This window comes from Ovis canadensis, chromosome 8 (assembly GCF_042477335.2).
Source record: "Ovis canadensis isolate MfBH-ARS-UI-01 breed Bighorn chromosome 8, ARS-UI_OviCan_v2, whole genome shotgun sequence".
Classification (NCBI taxonomy): domain Eukaryota; kingdom Metazoa; phylum Chordata; class Mammalia; order Artiodactyla; family Bovidae; genus Ovis; species Ovis canadensis.
In genome coordinates, this window is record NC_091252.1 from 21,958,827 (window position 1) to 21,983,175 (window position 24,349).

The 24,349-nt window shown below is 38.9% G+C and overlaps 2 protein-coding genes across 4 annotated transcripts in view; one reads left to right on the top strand and one right to left on the bottom strand.

The window, feature by feature from the left end:
• ECHDC1 (ethylmalonyl-CoA decarboxylase 1) overlaps positions 1–24,349 on the top strand; it is a 94,115-nt gene that overhangs the window by 56,996 nt on the left and 12,770 nt on the right. The window contains exon 6 of one of the 2 annotated variants that reach the window (XM_069599019.1): positions 14,032–14,245. The exons of the other annotated variant lie outside the window; for it this stretch is intronic. Coding sequence (XP_069455120.1) covers positions 14,032–14,119 — 88 coding nt within the window. The 3' untranslated portion in view covers positions 14,120–14,245. Of the gene's footprint in view, positions 1–14,031; positions 14,246–24,349 lie in introns of those variants that run through there. 2 annotated transcript variants of the gene reach the window in all.
• Positions 22–22,666, bottom strand: RNF146 (ring finger protein 146). Of its 2 annotated transcripts, none has more exons than XM_069599021.1 (3): positions 22,419–22,666; positions 13,279–13,383; positions 22–1,740 (listed from the first exon to the last, which is right to left on the bottom strand). In XM_069599021.1, coding segments are annotated over exons 2-3 (1,044 nt in total). In that variant the 5' UTR covers positions 13,281–13,383; positions 22,419–22,666; the 3' UTR covers positions 22–698. The 2 variants fall into 2 exon arrangements, with proteins under 2 accessions (XP_069455122.1, XP_069455123.1); XM_069599022.1 differs by having other exon boundaries at positions 13,279–13,378; positions 22,419–22,542.

Genomic DNA, 24,349 nt, shown 5'->3' on the forward strand with positions numbered 1-24,349 from the left:
CAGATTCAAACAAGAGACAGATTAATTTTGATAAATTCTAGTATTTATTAAATTATAAAGTCTTTAATCAAAAAAAATGGATCAAGAGAAACTTCTAACTACAAGGACTAGACAGCAAAGCCTATGAGAACGCCATGAAGTGTGTTACAGACAAGATTCTGAAACATAAGTTATAAGCTGTTTTCTTTACATTTCCATTTCAGTAACTTTACTATTAAGTAGTTGTTATTCTTCTATTTTAAAACCCCAAATTCACATTTGTTCTCACATTATTTAAGCTTTCTGTTCGTACTGATACCAGATATCTCATAGGTGCCAAATTTTAGTAATGGTTTTATGTCAATCCATGCAGAAAAACATGAACCAATGCAGTAGTCAGATGAGGACCATTAATGCACAGATAATACACACACGCTGGCCGAAAGAACTGAAGGTATTTTAAAAAACTATAAAATAAACAGACCTCAAGAAAACTGCATTATTACTAAACAGCTCTCAACTATTAACACCCAAGTTCTTTATATTAAATAAATTTCTCAACAGAGATGTGTTAGACATTTTAATTACAGGGCTATCCTTCCCATACCCCTTCCCACCCCAACTCCCAAAATGCACTACTAGGGATGAGTATAATGTTACGTGGGCAGAAATTTACAGATAACCATTTTCATCTTGAGCATGGATCTGAAAACTTTTATTTAAACTTCTGTTACTGTGCACTGTCCATCAGGCCTTCGAGATCTGACACTCACTGTTCCACCTGCTGCCACTGATCGATCAGATACTGTCTGATTTGGATTAGGAACCAAAAGTCTCTGTTGGGTCAAGGAGTGTTGTGCAACAAGCGCAGATACATCCTCACTGTCACTACTGGCATCGGATTCAGTTTCTTCAATCGAAGTGTCTGGTGCTGGCACCCTGCCTGAAGATGGTGATTCATGCTCTTCTTCTCCTTCCCCTCTATGACTCCTTTCCGCTATGCTGTCTCCACCAAGTTGTAAATGTGCAAAAGAGTCTTCCAGAGAAGCGCTTGCATCAGGGGATGGCGTGGCGGGGCTTGTTAGCTGACCATCTACTGACGTCAGGGGCCTAACAGACGACGACTGAACAGGAGCTCCACTCTGAGCCGGTACACTGTCCGCTCCGTCAGCAGAGCTCTCTCTCGCTAGGTTTACGGTATTAGCATCACAGTCCAGCCTGAGTCCGGCTACTCCTTTCTTTGGTATATCTATTATATCCCGCTTGATCTTCCTGCGACGTCCATGTTCGTTTCTCCTATACTGTACCATATTTTCAAGATCGGCAACATACAGAAACCCGGCAATCAGCATCTCCGTGCTCTTCTTGCCTCTGGAAAAAGCATCTTCCAGCTCTCTGCTAGTGCGCTCGTCATACTGCCACCACCCGTTCCTTCCCTCGTAATACCAAGCATATTCACCGTTTCCTCTGCTGGCTGCCTTGAGTTCTTCTGGGGACAACAACGTTGGCTTATCAAGGAAATCTTCGGGAATTTCTTGTCGACAAAGGGCACATCGCTTTCCAAGCCATGAAGCTCCCTTCACACACAGGTAGCAGAAAACATGCTTACAAGGCAGACTGACTGGGTGAACACATGTTTGCAGACAAATGGCACATTCAGGGACAGTTAGAGAAGGTGCAGTATTAGAACAGGACTCATTTGCTTTCCTGTTTGTAGGAAGCATGTTTATAGAGTGATCAATTTCTCCACAGCCAGCCATCCTGAGAAAATGAGAGAAAAAACATATAATATTAAAATCTTGTTTTAACTCTTCTAAAATCTTAATTCAACATTCAGAAAACACTTATTAAGCACCAATTATATGCAAGTCATGTCCTAGACACTGGGGACACAAAACTGAAAGTAGAGAAAAAACTTATGTAGAAAATTATTTTTGATTTGAATTTATTCTTATTTGTGGGATGGGGGGGGGAAATGAGGCACAAATAAAAAAGTACAACCAAAGTATAGATTTGAAATAAATATACCATTTCTATTCACAGGATAGAACTAAATGCTAAGATTTTAAAATGTACAATCCATCTAGACTTTTAAAATCAGTCTGGAAAGTAGAGAAAAAGAAAATGATTAAAAATAATTCAGATTACAGTCACAGAAGGTAACCAATTTGTAGCCTTAACTGCAATACCTCCATGCATTAATGTACTTCCGGTACTTGACAAGTAGACCATGTGAAACGACTAGAGCTGAAATCCTAGAAACTCCCTTTCTCTGCTGTATGACCTTAAAAACATTGGTTGCACCAGTCAGCTCATTCCCCCTCTGTGAGACGCCTTTCTTTTAACGGCCTTTTTGCTGTCGCTGGCTCTCTCTAACCACACGTGCGTTCCTCTTGCTGTCCTCTTTCAAGACGATCCCATCTACATTCAGGGCTTCAGTTGTTACCGACTCCTAAAATGATAATCACCAGCCCAGGCCTTTCGTTTTAGCCCTAGAACTACCTTTTAACTGCCTACTTTAGCTCTCTTCTTGGCTGTCTGAAAGGGACAAAAACTGAATTTCTGATCTGTTTCCTCCTTACTTACTCCCTAAATGCCCCTCTGGAGACACCTCTATTCATTTGCTTTTCAAGCCAGAAATCCATCACTGAAGCTGTCCTTCTCCTAACCCCTCCCCATTCAAAACTTCAGCAAGTCCTACACTTTACCTCCTCAATATCCTCTAAATCCAACTACAGTCCATCTCTGCCCTTCCCAAGTCATCAAGTAAACACTTTATTAAATTACTGCATATGCCTTTTAATGGGTCCAGCCTTACGTCTTGTTAATTAACAGTCCAGGATCTATATGCCCTGCTCCCATGCCAGCTTCATCTCACATGTTTTGACTCAATTCCCTTTTCTAAGATATCTAATACACACTACATAATAAATACTTGCTAAACTGAAATTAGCTCTTCTCTTTTCTGTTTATTGGCAAAAGCTATATATATATTGTTCTCAGAAAACAACTCTGAAAACAGTTTTAAGGCACTGACTGACTAGGTTTCATTCATCAGGTCCTATTGCTACATTTAAATCATAGAGTAACTTGAAACATTCTACTAAAAAAAAACTAAAACTAGCTAGAGAAAGGGTGAAAATATATTCTTTTGTTCCTTTCAATTAAAAAAAATTCACTGTCAATGAAATTCTGAAAAATCTTTTAATTTCCACATTTAAGGCCCAATTAAAAATAAGGAAGTCCTTCATGAGCAAGTAATAATTTAACTGAGTTAACAAAATGTTTAAATGAGCTACTGCTCATCACTACTTTGGAGAAACAATAGCAACATCTCATATACACCTACATGATCTAGGTGCCTTCTGGACAAAAGAAAGGCCAATAAATTTAAAAATTTTAAAAAGAAAAATAGAAGTCTACTAAAATGTAAATAAAGTATCTAACAGTGCAACTTATATGAATGCCATACTTTTAAAAGATACACAGTCTCAGACCCTGTTGTATTGTAAGTAAAATTAACCCCAAATATCAATTTTCCATTAGATGCAGTTACCTTATCTATGAAAAAGAAAGTTTTCAACCTAAAAGCATTACTCTCCATCCTGACCAATGCAAGAGTCTTACTCTTGAATGCATAAATAAATGTAAACATATAATTAACAAATTAAAAAAAAAATGATAGCCATTCCAGGGGAAGACATGAACAGTCAAAGTAACATACTAGAAAAGGCAAAACAATTCTTTTGGGGCAGGTATTCTGGTTCCCTCATTAGAATGAGATAAAACTGGATAAACATCATCAGAAAACAGGTAGAAGATAGTTAAAGCTTCATTATTTCACCTAAAGAACTTTCAACAATCAGTTCAGCTCAGTTCAGTTGCTCAGTCGTGTCCTACTCTGCAACCCCATGAATCGCAGCACGCCAGGCCTCCCTGTCCATCACCAACTCCCAGAGTTCACTCAGACTCACGTCCATCGAGTCAGTGATGCCATCCAGCCATCTCATCCTCTGTCGTCCCCTTCTCCTTCTGCCCCCAATCCCTCCCAGCATCAGGGTCTTTTCAAATGAGTCAGCTCTCCACATCAGGTGGCCAAAGTATTGGAGTTTAAGCTTCAACATCAGTCCCTCCAATGAACACCCAGGACTGATCTCCTTTAGGATGGACTGGGTTGATCTCCTTCCAGTCCAAGGGACTCTCGAGTGTCTTCTCCAACACCACAGTTCAAAGGCATCAATTCTTCAGCACTCAGCTTTCTTTATAGTCCAACTCTCACATAGCCCTGACTAGACGGACCTTTGTTGGCAAAGTAATGCTTCTGCTTTTTAGTATGCTCTCTAGGTTGGTCCAGAGAAGGCAATGGCAACCCACTCCAGTACTCTAGCCTGGAAAATCCCTTGGGCGGAGGAGCCTGGTAGGCTGCAGTTCATGGGGTCGCCAAGAGTTGGACACGACTGAGCGACTTCACTTTCACTTTTCACTTTCATGCACTGGAGAAGGAAACGGCAACCCACTCCAGTGTTCGCACCTGGAGAATCCCAGCAACAGGGGAGCCTGGTGGGCTGCCATCTATGGGGTCGCACAGAGTCGGACATGACTGAGGCGACTTAGCAGTAGCAGCAGCTAGGCTGGTCATAACTGTGCTTCCAAGGAGCAAGCATCTTTTAGTTTCATGGCTGCAGTCACCATCTGCAGTGATTTTGGAGCCCAGAAAAATAAAGTCAGCCACTGTTTCCACTGTTTGCCCATCTATTTGCCATGAAGTGATGGGACTGGATGCCATGATCTTCGTTTTCTGAATGTTGAGCTTTAAGCCAACTTTTTCACTCTCTTCTGTCACTTTCATCAAGAGGCTTTTTAGTTCCTCTTCACTTTCTGCCATAAGGGTGGTGTCATCTGCATATCTGAGGTTATTGAAATTTCTCCCTGCAATCTTAATTTCAGCCTGTGCTTCCTCCAGCCCAGCGTTTCTCATGATGTACTCTGCATAGAAGTTAAATAAGCAGGGTGACAGTATACAGCCTTGATGTACTCCTTTTCCTATTTGGAACCAGTCTGTTGTTCCATGTCCAGTTCTAACTGTTGCTTCCTGACCTGCATATAGGTTTCTCAAGAGGCAGGTCAGGTGGTCTGGTATTCCTTTCTCTTTCAGAATTTCCACAGTTTATTGTGATCCACACAGTCAAAGGCTTTGGCATAGTCAATAAAGCAGAAATAGATGTTTTTCTGGAACTCTCTTGCTTTTTCCATGATCCAGCGGATGTTGGCAATTTGATCTCTGGTTCCTCTGCCTTTTCTAAAACCAGCTTGAACATCTGGAAGTTCACAGTTTACATACTGCTAAAGCCTGGGCTGGAGAATTTTGAGCATTACTTTACTAGCATGTGAGATGAGTACAACTGTGTGGCAGTTTAAGCATTCTTTGGCATTGCCTTTCTTTGGGATTGGAATAAAAACTGACCTTTTCCAGTCCTGTGGCCAGTGCTGAGTCTTCCAAATGTGCTGGCATATTGAGTGCAGCACTTTCACAGCATCATCTTTCAGGATTTGAAATAGCTCAACTGGAATTCCATCGCCTCCACTGGCTTTGTTCGTAGTGATGCTTCCTAAGGCCCACCTGACTTCACATTCCAGGATGTCCGGCTCTAGGTGAGTGTGAGTGATCACACCTTTGTGATTATCTGGGTCGTGAAGATCTTTTTTGTACAGTTCTTCTGTGTATTCTTGCCACCTCTTCTTAATATCTTCTGTTTCTCTTAGGTCCATACCATTTCTGTCGTTTATCGAGCCCATCTTTGCATGAAATGTTTCCTTGGTATCTCTAACTTTCTTGCAGAGATCTCTAGTCTTTCCCATTCTATTGTTTTCCTCTATTTCTATGCATTGATCACTGAGGAAGGCTTTATCTCTCCTTGCTATTCTTTGGAACTCTGCATTCAAATTGTTATATCTTTCCTTTTCTCCTTTTTTTTCCTGGCTTCTCTTCTTTTCACAGCTATTTGTAAGGCCAACTATCAAGAGCTCTTCAAAAATGTTGAAGATATTAAGGGAACATTTCATGCAAGGACAAGCATGAAGGGCAGAAACACTAAGGACCTCAGAGAACAGATCAAAAAGAGGTGGCAAGGATACACAGAAATAGACAAAAAAGTCTTAATGAACGGACAACCTGGAGTGTGAAGTCAAATGGGTCATACGCAGGAAGCATCACTACGAACAAAGCTAGTGGAGGTGATGGAATTCCAGCTGAGCTATTTCAAATCCTAATGCTGCTGCTGTTAAAAGTGCTTCAATCAGTATGTCAGCAAATTTGGAATACTCAGCAGTGGCCACAGGACTGGAAAAGGTCAGTTTTCATTACAATCTCAAAGAAGGGAAATGCCAAAGACTGTTCAAACTGCCATACAATTCTGTTCATTTCGTATGCGAGGAAAATTTTGCTCATAATCCTTCAAGCTAGACTTCAATAGTAAGTGAACCGAGAACTTCCAGATGTACCAGCTGGGTTTCAAAGAGGCAGAGGAACCAGAGATCAAAGTGTCAATATGTGCTAGATCATGGAGAAAGCAAGGGAATTCCAGAAAAAAATCTACTTCTGCTTCATAGACTATGCTAAAGCCTTTGGCTGTGTGGATCACAACGAATTGTGGAAATTCATAAAAGAGATGGGAATTCCAGACCATCTTACCTGCCTCCTGGGAAACCTGTATGCAGGTTAGAACTGGACATGGAACAACAGACCGGTTCAATGGTTCAAAATTGGGAAAGGATTACATCAAAGCTGTATGTTGTCACCTTGCTTATTTAACTCTATGCAGAGTACATCATGTGAAATGCCGGGCTGGACAAATCACAAGATGGAATCAAGATTGCCAAGAGAAAGATCAATAACCTCAGATATGGAGATGATACCGATCTAAAGGCAGAAAGTGAAGAGCCTCTCGATGAGGGTGAAAGAAGACAGTAAAAAAGCTGGCTTGAAAATCTACATTCAAAAAAGCATATCATGGCATCCAGTCCCATCACTTCGTGGCAAATAAAAGGGGAAACAATGGAAACAGTGACAGATTTTATTTTCTTGGGACTCCAAAAATCACTGTGGACGGTGACTGCAGCCATGAAATTAAAAAACGCTTGCTTGGAAGGAAAGCTATAACAAACCCAGGCAGTGTATTAAACAACAGAGACATCATTTTGTTAACAAAGTCTGTATAGTTAAAGCTGTGGTTTTTCCAGTAGTCATGTACGGATATGAGCGTTGGACCATGAAGGCGGCTGAGCACTAAAGAATTGAAGCTTTCAAACTGTGGTGCTGGGGAAGACTTGAGAGTCCCTTGGACAGCAAGGAGATCAAATCTGTCAATCTTAAAGGAAATCAACACTGAATACTCTTTGAAAGGAATGTTGCTGGGAAAGATGAAGCCAAAAGGAGAAGGGAGCAGAGGATGAGATGGTTAGATAGCATCACCAACTCAATGGACACGAATTTGAACAAACTCTGGGAGCAAGTAGAGGACAGCAAAGCCTGGCATGCTGCGGTCCATGGGGTCACAAAGAGTCAGATATAACTTAGGGACTAAACAACAACTTTCAACTATCAATTTGCCATAGCAAATACCAAATGCTGATTCTGTGTAGCTCACCAAGTATACTCCTAGTGTATCCCAAGTGAGACATGGGGAGGAAAAACTTTAAGTACTTTTTACATAATTCTGTATTAAGTACATGCAGTAGGCAAGATACCATTAAGATAGAAAACAAGATAAAGACAAAGCAACACAAACCACTAGCCTGCCCACCTATAAGACCCACCCCGTGCATGTGTGCTGTTGCTTCAGTCGTGTCCAATTCTGTGACCGCATGGACTGCAGCCTGCGAGCCTCCTCTGTCCATGGGGTTCTCCAGGCAAGCATACTGGAGTGGGTTGCCACGCCCGCCTCCAGGGGATCTTCCTGACCCAGGGATCCAACCTGCATCTCTTACTTCACGTGCACTGGCGGGCAGGTTCTTTACCACTAGAGCCACCTGGGAAGCCTTCGATGATCTTCAAATAGGCTGGAGGCTAAATTTGTGCAGAGGATTATACGAATATATAAGTAAGAAATGCTTTTTTTTTTTTTCCCCTTTTGTAGGGCAAGAATTTGATAAAGAGAGTGCTAATTAAAGAGAAATATTCCCTAAGTAATGAATGTCTTAGGAAACTTTAGAGATCATTTTTTAAAAGGGAATTTATTTCCTGGTTACTAAATTAATATGAAGAAATTTGGAATGAAGTTAGTCCAACTCTACTAAAGAACATAAATGTATCACTCACTTTCCAAGGCTTTTTTTTTTAACCAACTGAACCCTTAATGTGCTATTATTACTTATATGCATAAATTCCATTCTTCTAAATGATGTAAAATATTTCTGGAAGACAAAAAATGTCTATTAATGCTAGTTAAGACTTCTGTGCAACAAGATCAAATACAGAGAGATATAGGCAGATTCAGTGGAAATCTGTAAGTATTCAGATTTTGTCTAATCTTAAAGACATCTCATCAAAGGAAAGGTAAAATTACTATAAATGAGAAAGATCTTTAGCTTCCATAGTATTGAGGAACTTTCTGCCACCATTAAAAACTACAAATACTGAAAAACCGATTTTTTTAAAGTATGGGCTCAGAACCCAATTAAAAACATGAAAGAGAACAAAGAATAAAGTACTACAAGATCTTTCGTGGAGACCTATCAAAAAGAATGTCACCTTCCTTCCCAAAACTTTTTTTTTTAATTCCTCAAATCTTTACTTCTGTTGGAATATAGAGTTTGAACTTTAATACAAGTTAAAAATTTCACATTAAAATTTTAACAATGACCATTCCTAAGTCCTTAAGACAAAATTCTTAACTTTTCCTATCATACAGTGTCTTCTAATTGGTGGTGGTGATGGTTTAGTTGCTAAGTTGCGTCCGACTCTTGCAACCCCATGGACTGTAGCCTGCCAGGCTCCTCTGTCCATGGGATTCTCCAGGCAAGAATACTGGAGTGGGTTGCCATTTCCTTCTCCAGGAGATCTTCCTGACCCAGGAACTGAACCCGGTCTCCTGCATTGCAGGCAGATTCTTTACCAACTGAGCTACAAGGGAAGTCGTTTAATTTCTGTTGGATGTCTATTGATGCATATTTTATTATAGTAAACTATTTAACAGCTAACAATCACTGATTGCATAATATGTGGCAGATATTTTGTGAAATATTTTAATCCTCCTATCACTCTATGAACTGGGTCTGTTATTTTCCTTTCTACAGATGAGGAAACTGAGGTACCAAAAGCTCAGATGATATACCCAAAGTCATAGTTCATTAAGTGATTGAGCCAGCCTCAAATCTAGGTTCCATAACCCAGATGATCTGACTTCAGAGTCTTTACTCTGAATTGCTACATATTGTTTCTAAAACAACCATGTCTATCCAAATAGAAGAACCACCATCAGTAATTTTAGGAAAGATAAGGCTTCAGGAAGTTACAAGAAATTTCAGACTGATAGAATAATGACATGACATTACCTGCTGCAAGAGTTCTCACGTATTTCTCCTTATTCCTTTTCAATTTTGAACAGAGAACGTGTTTGAGCATCTACCATGCCCATGACACTAGGAAGGGAAATGCATAATAAAGTCTGCCATCAAAGTTAAAGAACACTGCATTACCTAATGATTTTTTGATAAGTGTAACAGACACCAGGGAGTACAAAGAAGAAATGGTAACTAGCAAGGAGGGGATAGATACATTTGAATAGATGAAAAGTACTGTGCAAAGAAGTACAACAGAGACCTTCTATATTATGGAATCTTAATAAAGTTAAAACATTTTAAATGCAAATGGTTTGTAAACACTTCTGGTCCACAGCCTTATTAAAAATGTAGTGAAATCTCACATAGAATTTAAGGCGTTCAAGGATCTCTATGAAGTTGGTCTTTATACTAACTCCTAAGGAGTCAACAGGAATTCACTGAAAGGTTATGTTAGGAAGTGACAAGTCAGATTACTAGTTTATCAAGACCAGTTGGACAAAAGTTTGGAGGAAGACTTGGCAGCATGAGGCCAAAAGGAAACTAGAATTTATAATAATCCAGGTAAAAGATAATGGGAAGGAAGGGACAGATGTAAGGTTCTAACAGTAGAACATAAGAAATACTAAGGAAATAGAAATGAAAGCACTTAGCTACTGATGGATGATCAAGATTCAGAATCTGAGCTGAGTTCTGACATTGTAACTTTGAGACATTTATAAAGTCTTCAAATGAAGACAGGCAGATGACAGTTGAGTTAACTGGACAGGTATGCTCAAGAAATCTAAGCAGAAAGAAGTGTCTTGAGCCACCAACACATACATGATTACTGAGACATGAAAATGGATGAATGCCCAAATTAAATCTGCATAGACAGCACACAAAAGGGCTAATCACAGAACCTTGGATTACTCCAACATTTGTAAGTGAGGCAGTGAACAAGAAGAATGGAAGAGAAAAATGGGGAATAAAGTGAGACTACCCCCTCAAAAGCCACAAGGGGAGACATTTAAAAAAAGAAAAAAAAAGGATCAAGCAAGGAGCAAAGTTACAAAAGTTACTCAACTTATGAAAATTTCCACAATTGTTGTGAAATATATGGTGCAAAATATGTGAACACCACACACTGATTAGCTATTTTGAGTTCCCAGAACCCATTGTGCCTGGTATCAATTACTTTCTACTTAGCCAAGGCACCTTTCTTTCCTTATTGTCCCAAAGACTGTTATAAAACTTACCCAACCTCTTAGTTAAGAGATATCCTGAACCCTCATATTAAGAAATTAGGTATGAGTGACTCCTCAAAATTTATCTTTATCTTCATTCTATCTTAATACTCTTGGCTCAGGATGGAGTACTGGTAGCTTTCCAAGCTAAAACATCCCATTTCCTCCAAGATTTCTATTAATATTCTATTCCTAAATTTCAAAATCAACTAACATGCTAAGTCTAATGATCTCTTTCAGTCTTATCTATTTGATTCCATTGCACTAAATGATATTAACCAGGCTCTATCTAAAAATTTATATTATTCATTTCCATGACGGTACTCTCTCCCAGTTATCGTTTCCCCCTCTCCCCACCACCTTCTTTAGTTTCCCTGAAATAACAGTATTCCTCAGAGAGGCTCTGAGTGACCAAATTTTCAATATTACATTTTATGCCTAGACAATCTACAGGATATTCCAAATTTATATGTATGAATGTAAATCTCATATCCTCAAAATGTAATACCTGGAACTGCTCCAGATTCCTAAGAGCTATATTTCCAATTCTGTATTCAAAAGGTCTACCTCAATACTCTCCAGTCACCTGAAATCAAACATGACTAAAACCAAAATTATCTACTGCCTTAAACCCACATCCTCTTCTTTTGGTCTCTATCTTGGATAAAACTTAGGAGTTATCCTCAGTGCTCCCCTACTCCTTGGCCACTTTGCTTTTCTGCAACAAAACCTTTATAGAATGTGCCCTTTGTTACTAAAGCCTGTGTCCTTAATTTTGGCCTCCTGGGCACACTCTTATACAAAATACTGACCTCTCAAGTGGCCTTCCTGACCTCAGTCTTTTCTTCCTCTCATCTTTCCTCAGTTTAATTATGTCTAATTAGTCCTTCCTCCACTCTGTCTTCAGTAGTTTTCTACTGCCTACATAATGTCATCAAAATTGCTAAGCATTAACTTTCAATACACTGACATAGACTTCAGAGTAAAACAAGACTTAGTTAAAAATTCATCATTTATTCTTACTATGTTGACCTAGAACAGTGTTTACCAAACTTCTCCAAAGATAAGAATTAGCTGATGTGCTATCTCTTGGAAATTTAGACTCATCTGCATTAAGAGTCTAAAAATCTGTTTTCAGTAAGTGCCCTAGCAGATAATTCTGAGAAATTTGGTAAACAATGACCCAGGGAAAATGAGTTTTATCTAATTCTGTTTCTTCATCAGTAAATAAGGCTACTACAATCTTGTGATTGAGTTCAATAATCCAAGTAAAATATCCAGTAAGCACCAGGCAACAAGTAGGTACAAATAAACACACACAACCCCTTTACTAACTGTGAAGTCTCTATTTCCCATTGACCTTCACACATAGAATTGCTCCCTCACTCCCCTAAGATGCCTGGATATTTAGGCAGCTGTGCCCTTCCCCATTCCCTTGGCTTGAAAAATAATTCCTAATTTTCTGATTGTTAAAATTCTATTCATTTTTTAAGACCGAACCAAAAGTTCCCCTGTTCACTCTGAACTCTTCAGATGGAATAAATTCTCTCATTTCTGAAAGTGTTTTACTGGAGCCTCAATATAGTATTTCTTCCACTGTATTAATTATACAGTGTGTCTTACTAGACTTACAGTCTAATTCCTTGATGGCAGGATAGTCTGATGGTTAAACTATCTGACCTACAGGATTAAAAAATATACAGAAGTATATAGACAGACAGGTAACATGTAAACAGGATTAAATTAAAACTATATTTGCCCCAATTTTAAAGAAAAATGCTTACTGGTTTCATTTGTCTTTTATTAAAATTCTCAACACTAAAAATGATATGGTAATACTTTTAATGGGAGTATATAATCAAAGCATCATACTGGAAAAGTAGATAATAATAGTTACATGTCAAACGGGAGAACATGTGAAATAGTACCTATAAGGGTTACTCTTTGGTCAAGTATTTTAACTACTGTAATCACCAAAACTGTTAACTTGGAAGATGGAAATATGATGTTCATTGTGTAAAAAAGTTTCATCAATAACAGACTAAAGTTCAATATGGCCAAGAGAGAGGTAGTGTTAACATTTTGAAGTATATTTCACAAAAAGAAACTGATAGGAAAATAGAACTAGTAAAACTGGGGACTCCAATAAGAATTAAAATGCAATAATGTACTTTAAAAAAATAAATTAACTTTGTTTATTTAAATAAATTACTATGTAAAGAATAAGTAGAACCTAGAAGACCTGGAGATCTTTCCAGTTTTTTAGCCTTCTATGTGCAAATTTCTCTGTCTTCAGTTTCACTTTTATAGGGATTACTCCCTATGAAGAGTTTTTTTTTTGGATGCCTATATTAATAGTAATTAAATGTGAATAAACTTGTCAATTCAATTAAAGATCTAAAAATCAATATAAAACATTCATTTTGTTTGATTAAAACTGATACTTGATTTATTACATTTTATACCAGTCATTTAACTTGTTGCAGCTTTGTAAAAACCATGATGCCATACTTACATTTCTATTACAGACCCCACAGATGCCTGCCACAAAAATAAAATCTCTTCATGAGTAATCAGCCAGTTTGCAGAATTTTCTCCTCCATTGCTGGATCATCCTGTGCTGCAAAAGAAAAATTTCAACATCAACTTCTCAACAAAATTAGTCAATTATGTATGATTCTTTCATTTAAAAAATTCAGTGGCAAATTTTATCTCAAAAGTGGAAAAATTTCAAGACAAGGATGCCAGCTTTCCCCACTGCTATTCAACACTTTACTGGAAGTTTTAGCCAGAGCAATCAGATCAGAAAAAGATAAGAAAGGCATACAAATTGGTGAAGAAAAAGTAAAACCAGATCTATTTGCAGAGATAGTAAAATTTTCTCTGTTCTCTATACAGAAAATTCCAAAGAATCCCGAAGAAAGCTGCTAAAGCTAAAACAAATTTAGCATAGGTGCACTTTATAAGTTCAATGCACAAAAAGTCAGTTCTGTTTCTATGTCACCAATTCAAACCGGAAATCAAAAAAGCATTCCCACTTATAACAGCATCTAAAGGAATGAAATACCTTAACCAAGGAGGTGAAAGACTTACACACTGAAAAACTACAAAGCACTGCTTAAAGAGATTAAGAGCAAAAAAAGGGAAACACAACTGGTGTTCACAGACTGGCAGACTATGAAGATGACAGAACTATCCAAGGTGATCTACAGATTCAACAGAATTCTTATCAAAATCCCAATAGTTTTTTCCTTTTTTCTTTTTTCAGAAATGAAGAAACTCATCCTCCAATTCATATGGAATTGAAAGGGGCCCCAAATAGCCAACACAATTTTGAAAAGGAACAAAGATGGTGAATTCACACTTATAGATTTCAAAACTTACTACAAAGCTACAGTAATGTAAGCGTGGTTTTGGCATAAAAATAGACAAATACACCAACAAAAGAGAGAGTGCAGAAATAAACCCATCTCTATGCCCAACTGGTATTTTACAAGAAAAAAGCATTTTTTTAAAAAGTGAAACGAGTTCTATATGGATGCAATATGTCTTTCACAGCCTCTGGCTTCCTACAGGAGGTAACGTACGGGAAGGCAAGGTCATCACATTAACTAGGACCTCCTGGTACCTATATGAATGTCCCAGTTTGCAAACCAATAAGATGGTTCCTGGACAGCAGACATCTTGAGGCACCAAGCAAAACATCATCTCAGTCATTAGTCCTCTCTCTTCACAGTTAGTGTTACCTCCATCCACTTCAGGCCCACTACAGGAGGCTCATTTACTGCAAAGAACGTACATGATGAGGACAGAGACAGGCTTTCCAGAAACAAGACAGAAGAGACAACTACTCTTTCAGTTACATGCACCTCTTATAGTGAGGGAATCTATCTCCCTAAAAAACCTGGAATTTTAGTGTTTAAGATTTTTTAGATATATGCCCTTTTAAGGTAAGTCAGCATATCTCACCAAATGTTTAACAGAACAGACCAAACAATATGTAATCTACCTCAAAACTGAAGACCTTCCAGAAGTAACTGACTAAAAGTGTTTATAAACAACTTGACTTTTTATTTTACTCTGACTTTAGAACCTAGTCTTTCCATGACAAGGACTCCACTGTCCTGACTTCCCTCCACAACCCTTTCACTTTACTAAGTGCCTACAATTTTAGTGGCACCAAAGAGGACTCCATCATTCACTTCCCTTCTACAGTCTACTCAAAATATTAGAAACCGCCCACTTTTGCACACAGGACAATAGGAAACATTCTACTATTCTAACATCATTACTCTTAAGCACAAACAAACAAAACCCCACTTATTCTTCGAAGTCTCGAACCATTGGCTGTAATCCCCTAAAGCTATTCTCTTAACTCTTAAAATACTATCTATCTACTCACTACTGGTCATCCAATTCATTATAATTCCTGACACCTGACTATGAATTTATTAAATATCCTTGAGAATAAACCATTCAACACCTAATTCAGAGGTTCTCGAACTTCCCCAGAGACACACATCCTCAGACTCTAACTCAAGATACTGTAGGCCAGTAGACATGGGTTTCAGCCCAGGAATCTCACCTCAAGTGATGCTGATACAGGTAGTGCATCAAATACAATTTGAGAAACACTGTCCTTATTTTTCAATTCCTAAATTCAACAAACTTCACCCTCTGCCCCAACAAAATATAATGGCCACGTTTGGAACTAGATGCCACCTAAAACTGCTGCCTCTCTAAAATCTTAAACTCGCTCTCAGACCACAAGCTCTGGTTCTTCCAGCTCACTTATTCATTCTCACACCCACTCTTTAATTCCAAGTGCCTCTCCAGTCTCTTGCCCACCTCCTCTCCTTTCTCCAATACCTGATTCCATTTCCTTTTCTGCCCAATCTGGAGTCCAACGATTTTAACTTCTTGAGAGAATGCTTGGCTCTCTCACATCTCTGTCTCTCATCTACACATACTCTACACACCCCCATCTCTGCATGTATCTTACAACGTGACATCTTGGCTTCTGTGCTTTAACCAATGAATGCCAATGGAGAAATACAAAATTATTTTCTCACTCCCCTTTCAACACATTACATCAAATTGTCAACTTTTAACCCTAACACCTTGGGACTCTATCCTCCATTCTCTTGCCATTGCTAGTGCCCTAGTTCGGACTTTTACCATCACTGGACTACTGCTCGATCTGATTATTTTGCTTCAGTATCACCCCTTAAATTAAGTCTCTGAATGTGATACACTTAAAAAGAAAAATGAACCCTCCATGCGTAAAGCCCTATATGGGCTCTCCAGCCTATATAATAAAGTAAAGCTCCTCAGACAATATTCAACAGCCTTAAAGACTTGAAACCTAAATAACTCTCTCCCACAACCACTCTCATAGATTAATACTCTAGTTATACCAAATTACTCAGTTCTCCAAATTTCCCTTTGTAATTCTGTATTTCCTCCTACCTGTATAGTCTTTCTTTTAAGGTTTATGAATGCTACTACCTTTCTCTGATTGCCTCTGGAAAAGCTGTTCCTTCCCCTATATTTTGTAATTCTTCTGTTACTGAATTTACCATACGCATTGCAATTATCTGTTTGCTCCTGACTCTTCCAGTAAACCATGAGACCCCTGAGATAAGGATTATTTATATCTCTAAGTGGCTAGTCAACTGCCAATCAGTTGTTGTTGTCTTGAGTCGGTATTCCTTGGATGAATGAAAAACTAAATTCATTTAAGTCACCTAACACAACATTTACATTCTAATTGTGAACAGGCACCCAGCCACAAAAGCTATAAAGTTATACAACTTTCAATCCTTTCTTTAAACAACTTAAAATCCAACAGAGGGAGTTAACACATTTACAAATATAAAACTGATGCCATCTTTATATCTTTTGACAAGTATATAATTTACCTAGCTATTCTTCACTGCAGTGAATTCTCCAGAATGCAGACAGAAATCCAAGAATAAAACAGATTTTAGTAAATCTTGTCAGCTACAGGGACCTTTTCAATCACTATCTCCCGTGGCTAAAATTTCAAAGCTAGCTGTAAATGGGTAATAGCTGAGGGGAGGAAAATGAACTAAAACCTACATAGTAATCTAGACTTCCAGATATGACAACTGTGGTCCTCAACCAGCAGTATCAGTATTACCTGAAAGTTCTTTACAAACAAATATCCAAAGCCCCACTCTCTGCCAAGAGAATCAGATCTCCAGGTATTTCATATGCATATTGAAGGTCACTAAGTAGACACATTATATCACTGAATCCTCAAAATGACTCTGTGAGAAATTTTATAAATGAGGAAACCCAAGCCCACAAGGATTTAGCACCAATTCACAAAGCTATCAATACTGGGAGATGAGATTCAAACTCAAGTATATCCTTAAAAAAATATTTTCCTCAATGTACTCTATCTCAAAGAATATCATTATTGAATAAAAATACCATGCAAGCCACATAGGTAATTTCACATTTTCTATTAAGACAATAATAAGAAACAAGCAAATTTAGAGAGTATATTTCATTTAACCCAATATATTCAAACCATTGCCATTTCCACATGTACTTAGATAAATTATTAATGTGGTATTTTATACTTGTGTTTGTGTACGTGTGTGTACACTCCTTGAAATCTGATGCATGTTTTACTTTACAGAACAACTCAGTTCAGACCGGCCACACAGCTTGCTCAATAGCTCCATGTGGCAAGTGGCTAGCATGCTCGAGATGCAGGTTTAGAATGTCTTGCATACCAACAGCCTTAAAAAAAAAAAAAGAACCTGCAATTTAGTCCAACAATTGTTGAATAAAGAAAATGAACTCCATGTTACTTTACTCACACCTTTGCTTGCATAGATTAAAAAAAATTGTATATTCTACTGTGATCAAAACTGACTGGTTTAGGTATCCCAATTCTACCAATTAGATCCATCAACTCTAGCCTCTGAGAACTGTAATGCCAATTGGGCACAACATATGGTATGACTTGTGATATTCAGAATAGTCATGTGTAATACTCACAACAGTCGAGTGACCCTCAGAAGATTTATACATTTGAAATCAAAGAATTTTTTTAAGGGAGGGAGGGGGAGTCTTACTTTTAACCAAAGATAAAAGAATAGTGTAATTCTAACTGCAGACCACAAATAATTTGGCAAACATAAATAACTCAAACATACATAATTCATTCTGCAATGAATGATTTGTAAATTATCACCAAACTAAATACAATTTATGAGTTATTCAGTAAAAATTTACCATTATATTCTGACATGCATCTATCAACTAGTTAACGGCTTAAGTTTCCTTCTCAAGGTGCAAATTTATACAGAAACAAACCATTAGGAAGGTAATATAAAAAGAGAAAAGATTTGAAACTAAATCAGTTATTTCTGCACCTTAACAATTCTAAAGGGAAAAAGTGGCAGACTATTTTTTAAAATATATAAAAGTTTAGAGATTATCATTTACCCATTCAACCAATCAAGTTTAACTGAAAACGAATATTGTATTATTTGTAATTTTGTGACCACTCAACAAATTCCTGCGCCTATTATTTGCACCCACTGTTACTGTCTCTGAAAATATTTAGGATTAATTACGATTCTACTTTTCAAATCAGTCATGGACCAAGTTCTTTTTTTAGATAAAAGATTCAAATAAATGATTATCTTTTTTAAAAAATCAAAGAAAAGCATGTGACAGTTAAAATATCAAATTATAAAGATGTGAAGATTGCCCATATTTTTCCAATTATTAACAGCCAATGTTTAATAAAAGTTATTACTCTTTATTCAAAATATACAAAACTGGAAATGTTCTACATAAAAGAGATCAGTGACAGAAAAGAAAAATACTACACATCTTACAACTTTTGTTATACAGTCAAAAAAGAAGAAGAAGAAGAAAAATTAAGGACCAGTAAAAGAAACAGAGAGAGTGGGTGTAATTTAGCAGATGTATCTTAATACTTCTTAAGAGAGAGTCCCAAATTGAAAGATGTAACTAAATGCCCTAACGTTTTTCCATTTTTAGCTTTCCTTCTCATCTCCTGTTAAAACAGCTTACCAAAAGCACAAGTCATACTAGGAAACAAAAGTCTTCAGTCAAAACTCACTTCTACCAAATGGGGTCCAATATTTTACACTACTCTGTGTTAAAGAATTATTTCCACCACTGCATTTAATATTTCCCATTAAAAAAAAAAAAAGTTACTGCATGACAATCTCTGGGCTTCACAATCTTTATATCCAAGCTTTAAACCTTTACACTTCTCACCCAAATATGTGGGCTTTGCATTTTAACATTAAATGTGAAAGTGAATGAAAAATGTCTTTTAATCACATCAAACAGAAGTTGCATAGTCTGAAACCATTTTGTAAAGAAGAAAGGTTCTGCTGCTAATTATCTGTTTGACCTTGGTCAAGTCACAACTCCCATATCTTAGTTATTTCACCCTATTCTACACTTCCATAATTCTAAATGCTTAAATTAGTAGGCATTTAACAACAGGTTCTGTTTTAATTAACCCAAAAGGTAGTAAGCCCTGAACACTCAACACTGCATAAATAAGCACAGGTGGTTGTAGCAGAATGTAAATAAGATGGTTTCCATACCATGGAAAGACTGTTTCTAATCCAGCCGGTCGCACAAAATCAGATTCCTTGGGCACAATAAAAAACCAGGCAAGAGAATGGAAAAGGTTCAGTACCAGCCTTTGCTAACACTGACAGAGAAGCAACTCTCCAGCTGGCAGTCAGGTGTTTCATGCTAGCAAATTTATAATACAGAAGCATGTTCTCTAAGCAGATCAGTATTGTGAAAAGACTCAATACTTTTTTCTTCTTCTTCTATGGAGAAATCATTTTAGATCATGTCCAAAGAAGAAAAAAACCTGCCCTATCCTTCTGACAATTCAAAAGCAAAATACTTTACCAGTTAATACATGTTTCCTTTAAAAAAAAAAAAACAAAAAACTTTTCTTCCTCTCGTCTAATGACCAGCTATTTGGAACAACAGTATTCCTGATGACTGTAATTCTATCAGGTTTTTAACAATGAGTAAATAACAAAATTCTACAAATGTTTACTACCAGGTAAATATTTGCAGAATTATTTTCATTTTGCCCACAATTTACACTGGCCCATTTGAAACAAAATTCTAAATCAAAGACTGAGCTTAACGCTCCAATTTAAGATGTACAAGCAAAATAAACATCCAAAATCTATTTTTAGAGTGGGTTTTCACTCTTCGGGTTTGCTCTTTAAAATTAGATTTACTGGACATATTTTCATGTTTTGTTAGCGCACTCCACAGACTCCCAGACACTCAACACAAACAATATTTGCTGGTCACAAAAACAGCAAAGCCAACATCATAAATCCTGTTACTTGAGCAGGTGATTTTCTTCCAGTGTCCTATATGTCACGTCTTTTAAAAGTATGAATATAGACTCACTTATTAAAAAACAAAATAGCCTTAAGCCTTCCAATTTCTGGACATGTATACTGCTTTCAATGACATATCATATTTTCAAACCCTATATTAAAAGTACACATATTGTAAGTACTTCCACTTACCACATCACTCTGCTTGACCACCCAAATTGTATATACTTATTTTATAGTTAAGTTAATCATGTTCCCATTATGGCCTACAATTGTAATTATCTTTTATCTTGCTATTGACTGTGAAAACTGATAACATCTTTCATTATCATGATTATGTAACTATTATTCACTTAATATTATTTATGATTGATCAACAGAAAAATAATAGAACTCAGTATCACCAAAACTATGATTTAACAGAAGAACCTGTATCACTTTTTAATATCCAGATGCATACCCGAATTATCTTGAAATTTTTTGAAAAACATAAATGCCCAGGTATCGCTTTTCTCCAGAGCTCCAGATGTTTCTAATGAGCAATAATGTTTAAAAACAACTGGACTATATGATGATCTTTTACTTTTATCTAGTCTGTTTCACTTTTTCTATTTCATATTCAGTAGCAGCAGCAGCTCCCATTTCATTTATATTTTCCAATTTCTCCATCTTTTCTTTTTGATGTTCTCAAATCAAGCATAGTAGAAAAGCTTTTGTATACATATATACAATATGCACATTTTAGAAAACTTGTGAATTTTTGACTAAAAAATTTAGGGCATTTTGATTCCACTTGCTTAACTCACTATGAATAGAATGCGGATTTCTAATTTAAAAAAATAAATAGGCAACAAGAGACAAAAACTTCCTGTATAGCACAGGAAACTACAGTCAGTATCTTGCAATAACCTATAATGGGAAATAACTTCAAAAATAATGTATGTATAACTCAAATCACCTTGCTGTGCACCTGAAACAACGTTAAGTCAACTATACTTCAATAAAATATGTTAAGTGAAGGAAAAAAAGTAAACTTAATCAAAAAAAAAATAAAAGTACACACATTGGAGGGGCACCTGAAAATATCAATCACAAAGACAATGCGTTTTTCTACCATTTCTTAGCTTTCTTCTCTCAATTCCAGTTTCACTATTAAACAAAATGTACCTTCTTTAGAAACTTGAGAAATAAGTGCTCAGTAAAATGGCACTTAGGGAACAGAAAGAAAGCCGTACTAAATCTGATATCGAGAAAAAGATCTAGTTGCCAGAAGTGTGTGTAAGAACAATTTTTCTGCCTTTCTCTAGGTGCCCACAGGAAACAAAAAATAGCGGCCACAATGGAACATCCATTTACCCTTTCAGACGGGATGCGGGGGGAGGTGGAGGGGTGGTAGGGAGAGAACTCCGCACCCAGCAACCAGAACAAAGCAACGGCCCCGTCTTTTAAGACGTACTGAGGTTTTGGAGGCTCAGCGGGTACTGAGACACCTCTCAGTGGTTCTGATGCTTTAACAACAGTGCTGGGCTTTAACCCGGACAAGACGAGGGACTGGACTGCTCGTCGGATTAAGCAAGACCCAGGAACTGAGCAGGAGGAGGAGAGAGAGAGGGCAGAGAAAGATGCCAAAGACACTCCGGAAAAACAAAATGCAGGAACTGTACGTCCGGACCCAAGGCCCGAGTGGACGCCTCCGCACGGGATGCGGGGGGCGGGGGGATTACCCCTCCAACCATCGCCGCCCCTACATCTTGAGGCCCATAGAGTCCCCGAGTAGAGGCCTGACACCCGCGCTGAGCGGACAGGAAACAGACCCGGCTGCCACCGAGGGCAGCGACGAGGACCCCGGCGGAAGAGGCTGCGCAGTAATGGCCGCTGCTCCGCCTCTCGCACCCCGACCGTGACCAGCCCCGGGCTCTCGCCCAGGGCAGCGGCTGCGGCGGCCACAGGCAACGCGGCGTCCGTCACAATCCTCCTGCCTCTGACAGCAACCAAGCTAGGGGCGGCGGAAAGGGCTGAGCTGTGCCACGCCGGCTAGGCTCCACTGCCGCGGCCGCGCCGGCCCAAGGGCGTCCACCCGCGTCCCAGCCCCTGACCCCGCCGCCGCCCCTCTCAGGCCCGGAGAGCAGGGCCGACCCGGGAGGTGCCGCGGTCGGAGGTGACGCCGCGGGCCATCACTCCTCTCCCCGAGTAGGAACCACGAGTGGCTTGACTTTCACCGTGCCCCTCGAGTGGGCTTCGCCCCGACTCCCACCTCTGTGGCCACAGCCGAAGCCGCCTCGCCGTCTTTTCTCTTCGGCCTCCGAGCCTGCAGCGGCCGGGAACGCGCGCGCCCGCGCGCGCGCGCGCGCCCGTCACGTGACCGCCGGTCGCGTCGCGGGGGCGGGGCCGCGAGAGGCGGAAGCAGCGCCGCGCCACGGGAGCTCGCGCCGGCCCGCCCCGGCCTTATTTCCCCGCGCCCCATCCGTGAAGCCCGCGCGGCTCGTCTTCTCGGATCTCTGGGGACGTGCAGTTTCGCGGCTTGGGTCTTTCTAACTGCTTTATATTTTGCTGTGCTTGTAATTAGGTGCCGAAGAATTCTGAAAGACTGCAAGTCCACCAGAGAGAGAGATTGGGGTCGAGGAAGTAAGACGCGTGTAGGGCCAGCAGGTGGTGCTGCTCAGAAACCCAGCCTCCGTACCCAGGAGAACCTCTTGGGCACCTAGCTGAATTTGAGGTTGAAGAGTCTGTAGCAACACTGCGCGTTCCCGTTCAAAAAAAGTCCAGTTTATTCCTATCTTGAACCATTGAGCGATTAATTTAATCGGCAAAAAAGAATTACTTTCCTTTTGGGCCCTTTTTTCCTAGACTGGCTCATATGTGTGAATGTCGCTCAGTCGTGTCCGATTCTTTGCGACCCAATGGACTGTGGCCCACCAGGCTCCTCTGTCCCTGAAATTCTCCAGGCAAAAATACTGGAGTGGGTTGCGAATTCTTCCAGGGAATCTTCCAAACCCAAGGATCCGACCCAGGTGTCCCGCATTGTAGGGGGATTCTTTACCGTCTGAGACACCAGAGAAACGCAGAAACAAGAAAAAAAGATTAATCGGTATACAAATCTAAAAACTAAAGAAATGGTTTAATTTGTGGGACGTGTGTGGTTTTAAACATCAAACTCTTGGCTGTATCCTCCGTTTCATTTGAGCCTGTACGTTGTCTTTTGGAACTGATTGTACTTTCTTAATTCTTAGTAAAATGAAGGTGGAAGAGCATGGTTTCTTACCTTTAAAAGACCAGTATATATTTCAACATTCTTTGCCAGTATCTTCTTTTTTTTTTTTTTAATTTTAGTTTTTTATTTTTTAAATTTTAAAATCTTTAATTCTTACATGCATTCCCAAACATGAACCCCCCTCCCACCTCCCTCCCCAGAACATCTTTCTGGGTCATCCCCATGCACCAGCCCCAAGCATGCTGCATCCTGCGTCAGACATAGACTGGCGATTCAATTCACATGATAGTATACATGTTAGAATGTGAGTCTCCCAAATCATCCCACCCTCTCCCTCTCCCTCTGAATCCAAAAGTCCGTTATACACATCTGTGTCTCTTTCCCTGTCTTGCATACAGGGTCGTCATTGCCATCTTCCTAAATTCCATATATATGTGTTAGTATACTGTATTGGTGTTTTTCTTTCTGGCTTACTTCACTCTGTATAATCGGCTCCAGTTTCATCCATCTCATCAGAACTGATTCAAATGAATTCTTTTTAACGGCTGAGTAATACTCCGTTGTGTACATGTACCACAGCTTTCTTATCCATTCATCTGCTGATGGACATCTAGGTTGTTTCCATGTCCTGGCTATTATAAACAGTGCTGCGATGAACATTGGGGTACATGTGTCTCTTTCAATTCTGGTTTCCTCGGTGTGTATGCCCAGAAGTGGGATTGCTGGGTCATAAGGTAGTTCTATTTGCAATTTTTTAAGGAATCTCCACACTGTTCTCCATAGTGGCTGTACTAGTTTGCATTCCCACCAACAGTGTAGGAGGGTTCCCTTTTCTCCACACCCTCTCCAGCATTTATTGCTTGCAGATTTTTGGATCGCAGCCATTCTGACTGGTGTGAAGTGGTACCTCATTGTGGTTTTGATTTGCATTTCTCTAATAATGAGTGATGTTGAGCATCTTTTCATGTGTTTGT